Genomic DNA, 12097 nt, shown 5'->3' with positions numbered 1-12097 from the left:
GTGAAGCTGCCATGCTTTCCCTTGGAAAATGTGCTGGAAACACGTGGTGCCTGGGATTGCAGTGCTGCAGAGAGCAGCATGGCAGGTTTGTACCCAAAAACCTGCACGGCAGGTTTGTGCCTGAAAAAACAAATGGCCTTGGAACAAAATTCAATTTGTTGTTTCAAATTCTGTATTTTCCAAACAAGTACCAACAACCTGCCCAGTGGGTTTAAAGTACAAGACATAAAGCTGTTTGTTGTCCATTCAAGGCCTGATTTGGATCTCCAGTACCTGCTGAAAAGGCAGATATTGAAATTGCTTTTTGTATCCCAAAAGCAAGATCTTTCTCTGAGATCCCACATGCCAGAGCATCACAAAGACATGGCCAGCAAAGCTGCTCCTTTGAACCTCGTCTTCATCTGGTACAAAGAAAGGATGTTGGGATTTTTCTTTTTTTATACTTGTTTGCTTACGGCTCAATCTTGTATTGTGGCCTCTGTCCTGCCAAAGTGCTCCATCACAGACACTGGATTTGTCCCAGCAGCTGGATCTGCTGTGGGATCATCCCTTGCAGACTCAGGGATTTAGGCTGACACCCAGGACTGGCTCTTCCTGAACATTTGCACAGCACATGATGCTCATCAGCATCTCCAAGTGCTGCTTTCATGCAAACAAATAATAACATTGGTGGGGGAAAAAAATCCACATTCTAAGCTGTAATACAATTTTTTTTAATTAAGAGATCTGAACTTCCAAAATTCCTAATCCTGGAATATAAGATTTTCTGCACTCATAAAGATGCAGGAAGAGTCATCCAAGCTGAATGTGGTTTTCAAGTGACATGTGAGTTTTCTGTCAGATGATTATTTGACATTACTGCCTGCAGGAGTAGAGAGCTGGAGTCCATGAATTGAGTCATCCCTTTCAATCTTATGGTTTTAAATTTGTCTGGGGAGGGCAAAGTTTGTAACTTCCCCTTTCCAGTGAGGCTGCCAAAGGTGTTTGCCAGGCCAGGCTTTTAGAGTGATATATTGTGTGGTTTTGAATAAACTTTAATTTCTGTAATTTTCTTTATCTGTAAACCAGTGATAATATACAAATACTGTCCTTTTGCAGCGCAGTGAGAAAAGTAGTTACCCTGAAATATCAAACACACATCGATGGCACAGAGTAAATTAGCCTTTTAGAGGTTATTAACCAGACCAACAACCAGACAGATGGGGAAAGCACTTATATCCCAAAGCATTATTAAACCTTCTTGGCTTTGCTTCTGCTGGTATATGGGATTATTTTCAGGAAAAAAAAAAGGGGGATATTATCTTTTAGCCTGCATTATCTTTTGGTGAGTCTTACTTTTTTCTCTTCTATTAACTTTGAGATTTGAAATGCAACTTGAGCAATTACATCTTGTCTTATGTGAAATACTGAGACTGTTCAACCTTTTGTAAACCAGACTGTCTGAGCAAGGCAGAGCCCTTGGATGTAATATTCCCTTTCCTCCCTTTTCCAGATCAACCCTTGATTGAAAATCAAAGTTGATTGTATTGCTGGTTTGACAGTGGCCATGTTCATCTGCATTAATTCTCATGCATTGTGTTATTTTTAATGTAGGTTATTTTTCTTAATGCATGTCAAAATTTTCCTAACTCTTGCTATGCAGTGACTTGAAGAATTACATTTGAAAAGAGAATGTACTGAAGAGATTGTTTAAGTCCTAAAATACCCTGTGTAGATTATAGCATGGTATTTTTGGAAAGCTTTTTTTTATTTTATTTTATTTGTATTTCAAAACAAAAGCACACCAGATAAGCTGCTTTTGGCATGAAAATAAGTGATCTCTTTTCCCTTTGTTTTTGGGCTTTGCTTTGGTTTTGCTCTTTTAACCAGATAAGTACATCTGCTTTATCTGGTTATACATGAACAGTTTTCCACTTTAACCCCCTCAAGAGTGCCAAAAGTGTTGTTGGAATGGGTCTTTGAAGATGTGTCTGTGCACATTTTGTTATGCAGCCTTTCTCCTGGGAATGCCACCTCAAACGTGGTCCTGTCCAATTGTAACCTCCACCCAGCGATCCCTCCCGCCAGGAAAACGGGCTGTTCTTCTTCTTACTTCCCTGTTTCTGTGTGTGTATGTGTGTGTATGTTCTTCAGAAAGCCAAACTTGGGCCAGCTGGTAACAAAGTCATTACTTCAACAGAAGACAAGAGCTCAAGTGTGCCATCCAACAATCTGGACAGGGTCAAGCTGACAGATTTCAACTTCCTCATGGTTCTTGGAAAGGGGAGCTTTGGGAAGGTAGGAATTCTTTATAATTATTCCACTCCCGTTCCTTTTTCTTTTTTTTTTCTTTTTTTTTTTTTTACCTTGAGGAGGAATGAATGAGAAGCAAAAGCCAGAGTCAAAAGGATGTGCATTTACCAGGGAGGATCTCTTAACAGGGAGCATGGTGGTTCCCTAAGGACTAGAGGGCTTCAGTCCTGATTGGCAATTTTCTTGAAAAAAATAAAAATAAATTATAAAAGACTGTTGGGCAAGATGTGAGAAACAGTTGCTGACTTTTAGATCCTCACTTCTTGGCAGGTTCAAGGAAATCAAGTTTACTTTTCTGGCTTTACTACCCAGGTCACTGTGCCAGTTCTGGAAGTCACCAGCATTGGTAAGGCTGGACATTGGGGGAAAACCAGGAATAGTGTGTGTAGTACATATTTGAAATCCATTAGTTGAAGGAACAGGCTGCTATTTTTCTGTCTGTTTGAGCACCACTTCTGTGATAAAGTGCCCTTTACTGAAGAAGTCCCCTGGGACTTAACATTTTATCAGCCCTTCAGCAACGTGCCTGTGATCAACCAGAGGGTTTTGGCACAGGCTGTGCCTGAAATGATGGTACAGCTCGTTGCAGTGGGTGAGTAATGACCATAATTTTGGAGTTTTGATCAGATTGGTCCATACCAATAAAAGGAAAAGCTGGATTGCCATCTCTGAAAATCTTGGGGCTCGGCTTGGAAGATTGTGAGCCCTTTGTTTCTCTCGGTGCAGGTGATGCTGGCAGACAGGAAGGGGACAGAGGAGCTCTATGCAATCAAAATCCTGAAGAAAGATGTGGTGATCCAGGATGATGATGTGGAATGTACAATGGTTGAAAAACGAGTCCTGGCACTGCAGGATAAACCTCCGTTCCTGACACAGCTTCACTCCTGTTTCCAGACAGTTGTACGTGAGCTCTCTCTTCCCACCCTGTGTTTTCCAGACTAAATCATCATGGATTTTATCACTTCAGTGACATTTATTATCATCCAACCTATAAATCATAGCATAGAAAACAGCAAAGAAATACCACATGTAATTACCCCTTGTATTTGAAATATAAAAACTAGGTTTAAAGGTTTTTCCTCTGAGTCATTCCAGCCGACCACGGTGACAATTCCTAAATTTCATCCTGTGTGCTTTCTAGATCAGAGCCTTAAGCCCACATTCCCAAAGGTTCCTAAATACTTTTAAGGATTTGAGGTATTTCCCAACCTGAATGATTCTGGGATTCTGTGAAAGTAGCCAAACCCCCTCAGCTTTCACAGCACAGTTGTCTGTGGTGTTAAAGGCCCTTTCAAACTCTGCTTAATGTCTACAAATCTCTGAGCAGAAAATGGCCTGAATGCAACCAATTTGCAGACATAATCACAAGAAACCATCACCTTTGCCTCTTTTTAATAATAAAAAATCTATATTTTTTAATACTTCCCATCTTCCAAAGGAAAACTTATTAGGAAGGTTTAGAAATGGCCTCAGAGCAGGAATTTTCGACCACCTTTGATTTTTTGTTTGTTTGTTTGTTATTAGAGACTGATTTTTCAAACAGAGCTACATTTGTATAATTCTTGGGACCATTGTAGACAAATAATATGTAAAAGTGCACCACTAAAATTGACAAATCTTGTCAGATCTCCTCAGTCATTTACTCCTGCAGGTTTTACAAAACTTTCCACTTCCATTTCCCGATCTATCGATTTTGCAGGAATGTACAACCAGCCCTAATAATCCTAAAAGCTTTATAATAACATACCAGTGACTTTTTTTTTCTTTGCTGATCAATGAATATCTAATATATTTCCTCTAATGTATTTCTCTGTGTCTTTACTGCTTTGTCCCAGGACCGGCTGTATTTTGTCATGGAGTATGTGAATGGTGGGGATCTCATGTATCACATCCAGCAAGTGGGAAAATTTAAGGAGCCACAAGCAGTGTGAGTGTTCACATTTATATATTTAAATCATGTCATCCTCATTATTTTTTACTCTAAGAGGATTTGGTTTCTTCCTCTTCCCAGGCTCAGTATGAAGTCTAATCTGGCCTTCTTTGATTGTGTTTTTAAGGCCCAAAAGCTGAAGTTCATGTTAAAAATCTTTACACACATAGACCAAAGGTAGCTGTGCCTTTATTCCAAAACAGAGCACAAACAAAAGCACAAAATGGCTACTTGAAAAGTGACAAGAATTTAAGCAAGGCAGCAGGAAATTAAAGCTGTTACTTGGCATTCTGATGTTGTTTTTAAAAGCAAATATTAATAAAAAGGTGAGTGGAACATTTCAGTCTGAATTAGTGTTATAAGGAAAGGCAGCACAAGTAGACTCAGCACTGCAATATAAATAAGTTTATACAAGATAAATTCAATGTATAGCTTGTAAGAATTTCTGTGATATATTTGCAAGGAGTTAATAAATGATTAGAAGTTGTTTATGTACATGATCCCTTTTAGGTAATTGTACATCTGGCACATCACTGAGCAACTGATAATGATCTATAGCACATTCAGGTGTGAATAGATCCAGCAGTACCACATTAGTCATGCTTATAACATCTCCTCATCACTCAAGTGCTCCTTGAATCATTTACCAACGAAACTTTAAAAGCAAGGGTGACCAACTGTTTTAAGAATTCAGTTAAAATAACTTCTCATCTTGATTTAAGCAACCGGGGCTCATTTAAATGAGAGGCCTTCTAAATATAAGTACTTCAGAATCAGAAAAATATTTTAACAACTCACTGAAGAAAAAACTAGATGGTGTCAGATCATCTTTGACTCCCAGCTAATGTAACTTGCCAACACTTAACAAAATCTGTGGTGCTTTCTGACAGCTTCTGCCTGTGCAGCATCTTCAGCACACGTGTTCACCAACACCTCCCATCAAGTGTTGCAGAGCTCAGCCTTCCTCTCCCTTATGCTAAGCCTAAAAATTAATCTCATCTTTAAATAATCCTCTTGCATATAATTTCCACAGCAACCAGCTTCAAACAGCCATCAATATTATATATCTTTTAACTGCATTCGGCAATTACATTTTATATGGTAATCGTTTTAATTAGCTTCATGTAATTAATCCATTAACAGCCTGTGTAAAGGAATACTATTTCTGCAAATTATTCCATGCCATAGGAATTGCAATGTACATTGAGCTGCATCCTGAATTCATCAATATGTGATTAGAGATAAGGATCTTTGCAGCAGAGTCAGATCGGTCAAAAAAAAAATGCTGTGCTCCAGCTACACCATTTTTTGTTCTCTAGGGAGACATTTTCAATATTATTTTTTTTGAATTCTGCAATATTTTATCATCAAATTCTCAAAATGTGTCTGTTAAGGTCCAGTCGAAGTGAGATGTCTTTTATAGTATCTGCCCGTAATACATATTTTTATACTTTTACATATATACACACTATAAATTATATATTTCATATGCTATAATGCTATCATTATTTACCATGATTCACATCCAAATGATTTTGTCAGAAGGAAATAATGAGGCAGTAAGAAATCTGCTGTGTTGTTTTTTTTTTTCCACACAGGTTCTATGCAGCCGAGATCTCCATTGGGTTATTCTTTCTCCACAACAGAGGGATTATTTATAGGTGAGTATAATCTGACATAAGTAATTCTGAACTATTTTTAAAAACCTGAATGAATCAGTTTCTTTAAAGTTCCGGTGTATTTTTAAAACACTGTATAAAAAGCCATCAGTGTGGGGCTCTTTTTGTCGTGTTGGTGCTGGTGAGGAGGAAACCAAAGCCCCGGTTTTACCTGAGCTTTCTGACACTTGTTGATCCTAAGCATTAACATTAAATTGCTGTGATTCTTCATAGAGATCTGAAATTAGATAATGTGATGTTGGATTCAGAAGGACACATTAAAATTGCTGATTTTGGAATGTGCAAAGAACATATGTTAGATGGAGTAACAACCAGGACCTTCTGTGGCACTCCAGACTACATTGCACCAGAGGTAAATATTGACCATTTCAAGAATCTTTTAGTCTCTCAAATGCAAATTGCCCCTACACAAATTGTGCACCATGGGTTTGGACAGCTGGAACTCTGGATTCTCTGTGGATGGTACCATTATACTTCTGCAGGTATATTGAATATCTTTATGAATTGATGCAATATTGTCAATAAGACTTCGCTATTCTAAAAATCCAGTTGATTGAAAAACTTTTGATGAGATCAGTGCTTCAGATTTGGTTCATACTAAAAAAAGACAGGCTCAGCACCTTGTGATTTTAAATTTGTAGGCTGGAAATTTTATTAAACTAAACTTTGCAATTTGTAAAGTCATAGAAACTTCCTGGGTGGTGCTGAGGTTGTTGCTGAGGTCAGCAAATACTTCACTGGGAGCAAACATTGCTTCTTTAATCTATTTCTCCATAAGTTCTCACAGCTGCCAAAATGCATTTGTTTAAAGCACTGTTTGGCATTTTCAGGAAATCACAAACCACTCAGTGAGTTTTGGGAAGGGACTCATGAGGTCTTGAAGCTTCTCACTGACCTCTCAGTAAAACTCCTGCAGCCTTTCCCAATCCATATCCTACAAGTGGAGTCACGAGTTGCTGCTCTTCATCTCAGGAAAGCTCCTGTCATTGAAGGCCTGACCAAAGCTGTAAGATCAGGGCTTGAATGGAGTTGACATAATAAATCCATAATTTGCCTTGAGTTTTCCATGATTTGGGAATACCAGTTCAAGCCACTGAAAGCGACATTCAAGCATGAACCAACTGCAGTGGGTCTAAAATGAAAATCTGATCATGAGAAGCACAGTTGTGCTTTGAAGCCTGTGACAAATATGAGTTTAGAGTTGAGATTTTTAGTCTGGGTATGATTTGTATTTCAATGCTTTAGGTATAAAACATTAAAAACAAGCACATGTGGTGATTTGGATATAATTCAAATATATGAATATTAAAATCTGGTATTTGTGCATACTGAGCTTTCAGGAGTCTTGATTTGTTTGGCAGCAAATTTGAAGCAAGAGGCTGGATCCTGATCCAAGATACTCAGTTGTTCAGTGAGTACTGAGCAAGAGGCAGCTCTGGCTGGAACATTTCTGGCTGTAATTGTGTTTGTTGGAATAGGGGAGATTTATACATGGACAAGTAAATTAGTGTCTAAGGTGAATTTTGTCATCTCTGTGAAATTGGAAAGAAAAATAGTTTGTTTTCTTCCCGGTTGCTAATTCATGCTTTTCAGAGTGAAATATTGGGTATTAGAGAGCCTTGTTTTTTCACCATTTGCTGTTGCTTGCAGCAGGATATCAGAACAACCAGAATATTTCATTTTCTTCTGTCAAAACGAAAAGGAAGCCAATATACCAAATTAGAGTGTCCTTTCTGTGGCAATTGTCTTGTGCCAGTTAATACCAAAGAACGTTTTGTCAACACCAAAATGTTCAATATGAGTCAGTGCTGGAGTGAATGACTTTATTTTATTTGGAAATTCCATATAAAGAAATAAACCTTTCACCAAAACATCCAGTAATTGGGAGAAAATTAGTCTTTCTATCATCTTACAAACAGATTTGATTTTATTTTATTGAATTGACTGATTTTCTTTTGTTTCTGAAGACATTATTGTGACTGGCAGATTGCTAACTAGGTCTGTGGTAAACTTCAAAGGAAGGTTCATGTTTTGCTTGCAGGGGTGTTTCAGCATGTTTCCATGGGCTCAAATTTATCAATTTATAATAGATTTTAATGAAGATGCATTTGCACGATCCCATTCCCTGCTGGGTGCAGATAAATGAGCTAAATCTAAATAAACTGTTGAAGGTGTCTGGAGGAGAGTCCTGTGAGTGGTTTGTACTCAAACACAGAGAATTAACTCTTTCCATCAGCATTTGGGAAATAATGGTGTGACAATAACGGGGTCTGAAGGAGCCCCACACTCCCTCTACATGAACTACCCACACACAGCTCAGGGATTACACAGCTGGAAGGACCCTACAGGGACATCTCAGCTGGTGTCACACACATCTCTGGATGGAAAATAAAGTGCTTCATTCAGCAAAGAGACTTTGCACAGCTTGGTGTACTCTAAAATAACATTTCCCTTTTTCATGATTGGGAAAGTTACCATTTGTTATTACTTAGCCGTATAACAGACTGGAATTAATATTCATTTTCTTATGCCATGCACATTAAGGAATGTGCAGAGGTTAAACTGGTGGGATCCCAGGCCTGACAGCTTCTGTCAGGCAGAAAGTGGTTATCTTGTACAGAATATTTCTTGATGTGCTGAACTCAAATATTTATGGTCAGAGTGGGGAAATAGCTGTGAAATCAATTAGTACTTTGTGTTGTCTTGACCAGTCAAGAGAGACAGGAGGAGGTGGATGGCAAGAGGATTAGTGGGAAGGGATTCTGCCAGCACAGAACCCCACCATCAGCATCCCTGCAGCAGCCAGAGTGATGAGTTTTGAATTTCAGAAGAATTTAAATTAGAAACTCCATTTCCCTTCTCCTCCATCTAACAGCCTCAAAACCTTCAGCTGTAACCTTGAATTTGCCAGGATTGTGGGAGGCAAATAGGTATTACAGAGGTTTGGAAAGCGTGTGTTTGACTGTTTCCCGTGCTAGTAATATTTATTTCTTTTAATAACTGAGTTTTAGCTTTTCCAGCAGACATCAGATGTGTTCACAGAAGATTTTCTCTTGCCTCTGGGATATAATCTTTTCATCCCAACTGGCTACTAGCTGCAAGCTGCAATGATCTAAACATTCCTACAAATTGCTGGTATTAATCTCTGTGTCCTGCTCTTAACTGTGCCTTCCTCAGAGGCAAAATGGGGGAAAAAAAAGAAAAAAAGCAACATTCTTCTGCCAATTTTGCTTGATGAGAGAAATTCCTGAGCTCTTCCTGAGCGCTCAAATCCACAGAACCTGGAAAGGCAGAGCTCTTAAAATGCAGCAATAGATAGTTAAAATGGGACATTTGGAATGGAAAAGGAGATGAAAAAGGCAGTAATTTAAATTAATGATGGAGAAGGAGCTGGGGGGAAGGGTCCTACCAGCTTTCCACTCCTCCCTGGCCAGTGAAAAGCAGAGATCCTAGCTGGAAGAGGGGACAGGTCTTCATTTCTAGGCACAGGAACTCCCTCACTGCTTTGTAGGTCTGCCCTGCACACTATAGTGAGACAGGAGGTCATGTCAATATACCCCAATTTGCTCTAAAAGATACCAAAATTTGTCCATGCAGATAGAATTATTTTGGCAGCTGCTGCAAGGCAGGCAGGGATGGCTCTGAGTGCAGCAGCTGGTAGGTAATACATGATGAATTCTGGATGAGGAGGAGGGAACTACTGAAAATACAACATTTAGAACTTGCTGACTTTGTACCAATGCATGTTTGACTGTACATTGAAAGCTCATCTGCTTCCTCCCACATGTCATTCCTTCCTTGAAGTGAGCGTTCTTTCCTCTCGTTTGCACTTCCAATTAATGCTGGGAATAGCTCCCAGTAGGATGAGGATAACCACAGGTTGGTGAATGAACGTGGCAGATTGCTTTGCTGTGCTTCCCTTGTGCCACAGCCTTACAAGGATTGAGCTGGTCATTCAAATTGGGTGTATTTAATTAGGATTAAAGGAAAAAATCTTCCAGTGTCCAGCAGCAGATTTGACAGGGCCACCTTTTCCTACCTGGTGGTAGGTTCAGTGAAAGGAGTGTTCTTGTTGTAGTTGCAGTAGCACCTTTCAGTGTTGATGTCTGTATTTATGTCTCAATTGCCCCTCTTCCATCACTGGTTCAGGTGAGGGTGGCATTGCCAGCTGGGAGGGCACTGCTCTGGTTGTCAGATGCTGGCATGTGGCATCAAACAGCACAAAAATTGCAGTGATTCTGACCCTACCTTAGGTTTAATGGAGGAGCTTTTCTCATGTTAATTCTGCCTCTCTTGATGATTCTGCCAGCTTTTCTCTCCCAAAGGCAGATCTCATTGGGGCAGGTTGGTTTGCTGATGGAAATGCTATTTAGGGAAGAGCCCAGCCTTGACTCACCTCTTGCTGCATAAACAACCAGCGTCACTGAGTCAGTGCTTTGCTTCATCTTTCATTGTATGGCATTGCTTTGCTGTATTTAAACCATTTCCTCCCCTCAATAAACCCATCAAACTCCTCCACAATAGGAGGAGAAGTAGACTGTGGGCTCCTGGACAGACCTGGCTGCCAGGTACAGAACCTTGGCAGTGTAGCAGCATTTTCTTTCTCACTGCTGTGGATTCATTTTTTTTCTCATTTGCTAATTGAAATAAACTGTTCCTCCCAAAACCACTTACATGGAGCATGCTTGTTGTACAAAATGTTCTGCCCTTATGAATTAATGACCTGAGAAATACCTCTTTTTTTTTTTTTGGATAAAATGTTCTTTTCCATAAGGCAAGGAGAGATTGTCAGAGAAGGATTGAAGATGAAATGGTGTATCATTTCCTGTGTGTAAAAGGCCAGTGTTTTTCCTGGATAAAAATTTGAAAGTATTTGGTCTTTCAGGAGGCAACATTGATTCCAGTGGGCCTCTGGGACTTACTGGTGATGGAAATGAAATGGAGAGTAACCAAGTGTGTCAACTAATACATTATGAAATGAATGTCCCAAATATATATTTTTAAGTCCATATTACCACTAAGAGACAAGTAATATAGATTTGCCTTTATGTAGGACCTTCCAGATGAGAATCTTGTTATTATCTGTGATTGTCTAATACATTCCAAAGTACGATTGATTTTGAAATCTTTTGGTTAGAAACATTGCAGTAATTTTTAATTCATGTGCTGCCGTATCTCAGGGAAGAACATATATTCACACAGAGACTATAATTTTATTTAGTAGCCAGGCAGTGCTGCTTTATTGCACCGGTGACTCACTATTTTCCTGAGAAACTACAAAACTTGCCAGTTCAAATTCTCTTTCAGACAAGTAAAAAATTTAGGATATGTGATGTGTACGAGGCTTAGCAATAAAGAATAAAAAACACATGCAAACAGGAAAATAAATGCAGGCCCCTCTGGAGCAGTGACTGCTTCAGTTCCCTGCTTATTCTGGTGGTGGAGGGTCGAAGGCTCCACTGCTGCCTTCCCTGGTGGGGATGGACAGTGGCTGGGACATCCTGCATCCCCTCACAATTCACAATATCCCTTCACAGTTACTTAGAAGGAGATTTGAGAGAACATCTGCACCCCCAAACTCCTCTATCCCACTCCCAAACACAGCTCTTAAATAAATTAACGCTGACATCTGAAGAAGCCTCAATTAAAGATGATGATGCAGGAGGGGCCCTGGGTGCTGTTGGCACCCACAGTCTTTCCTTGTGTCAGAGCTCAGTTTGTGCTTCTCCATGAGTCAAATGTGAACAATACTTGACATTTCCATTAGTCTGAACAGCAGGAACCCCTTTCTTTTTGGGGTAGCTGGTACCTGGCTTCGTCCTGAGAATCACAATCATGAGGCTTGGGAAAACGTCACTGAGCTCTTTAGGGGTTTGCTCTTTTCCTAAATTGTGATTCCTTTTACAGCAGAACAAAAATAGAAATATTGAAAAGAAGGGCTTAATTATTGATAGTCCATAAATTAAGTGATTCTCATGATTTCCAGCTATGACACACATGGATGGATAACATTTTTGCCTTGTCTAGTACATCGTGCTGCTGTACTTCCTCTTTTGCCCTCAAATGCACATCCCAAGGACTCCTGAGAGCCACATTTGCCAAGATATCAGGGTATCAAAGGTGAGGGTGGGTTTAGACTAATATTTGCAAAACAGTCCAACTCCCACTGAAACCAGTGATTGGCTGGAGTGAGGAT

At 39.5% G+C, this 12097-nt stretch overlaps 1 protein-coding gene across 4 annotated transcripts in view; it reads left to right on the top strand.

Moving 5' to 3' along the window:
- The window catches only part of PRKCA (protein kinase C alpha), a 146024-nt gene that overhangs the window by 119174 nt on the left and 14753 nt on the right, over positions 1–12097 (top strand). For all 4 annotated transcript variants that reach the window (XR_003535638.1, XM_027692011.1, XM_027692010.1 and 1 more), the window contains 5 exons: positions 2134–2277; positions 3019–3192; positions 4128–4219; positions 5821–5883; positions 6115–6253. Coding sequence is in view for 3 of the 4 variants with exons in the window: in XM_027692011.1 (XP_027547812.1) it covers positions 2134–2277; positions 3019–3192; positions 4128–4219; positions 5821–5883; positions 6115–6253 (612 nt within the window). In the remaining variant the exon portion in view is untranslated. The remainder of the gene's footprint in view (positions 1–2133; positions 2278–3018; positions 3193–4127; positions 4220–5820; positions 5884–6114; positions 6254–12097) is intronic.

The sequence above is a fragment of the Neopelma chrysocephalum genome, unplaced genomic scaffold, assembly GCF_003984885.1.
Source record: "Neopelma chrysocephalum unplaced genomic scaffold, ASM398488v2 Primary Assembly neopelma1_84, whole genome shotgun sequence".
Classification (NCBI taxonomy): domain Eukaryota; kingdom Metazoa; phylum Chordata; class Aves; order Passeriformes; family Pipridae; genus Neopelma; species Neopelma chrysocephalum.
This window is presented reverse-complemented; position numbering and strand designations above follow the sequence as displayed.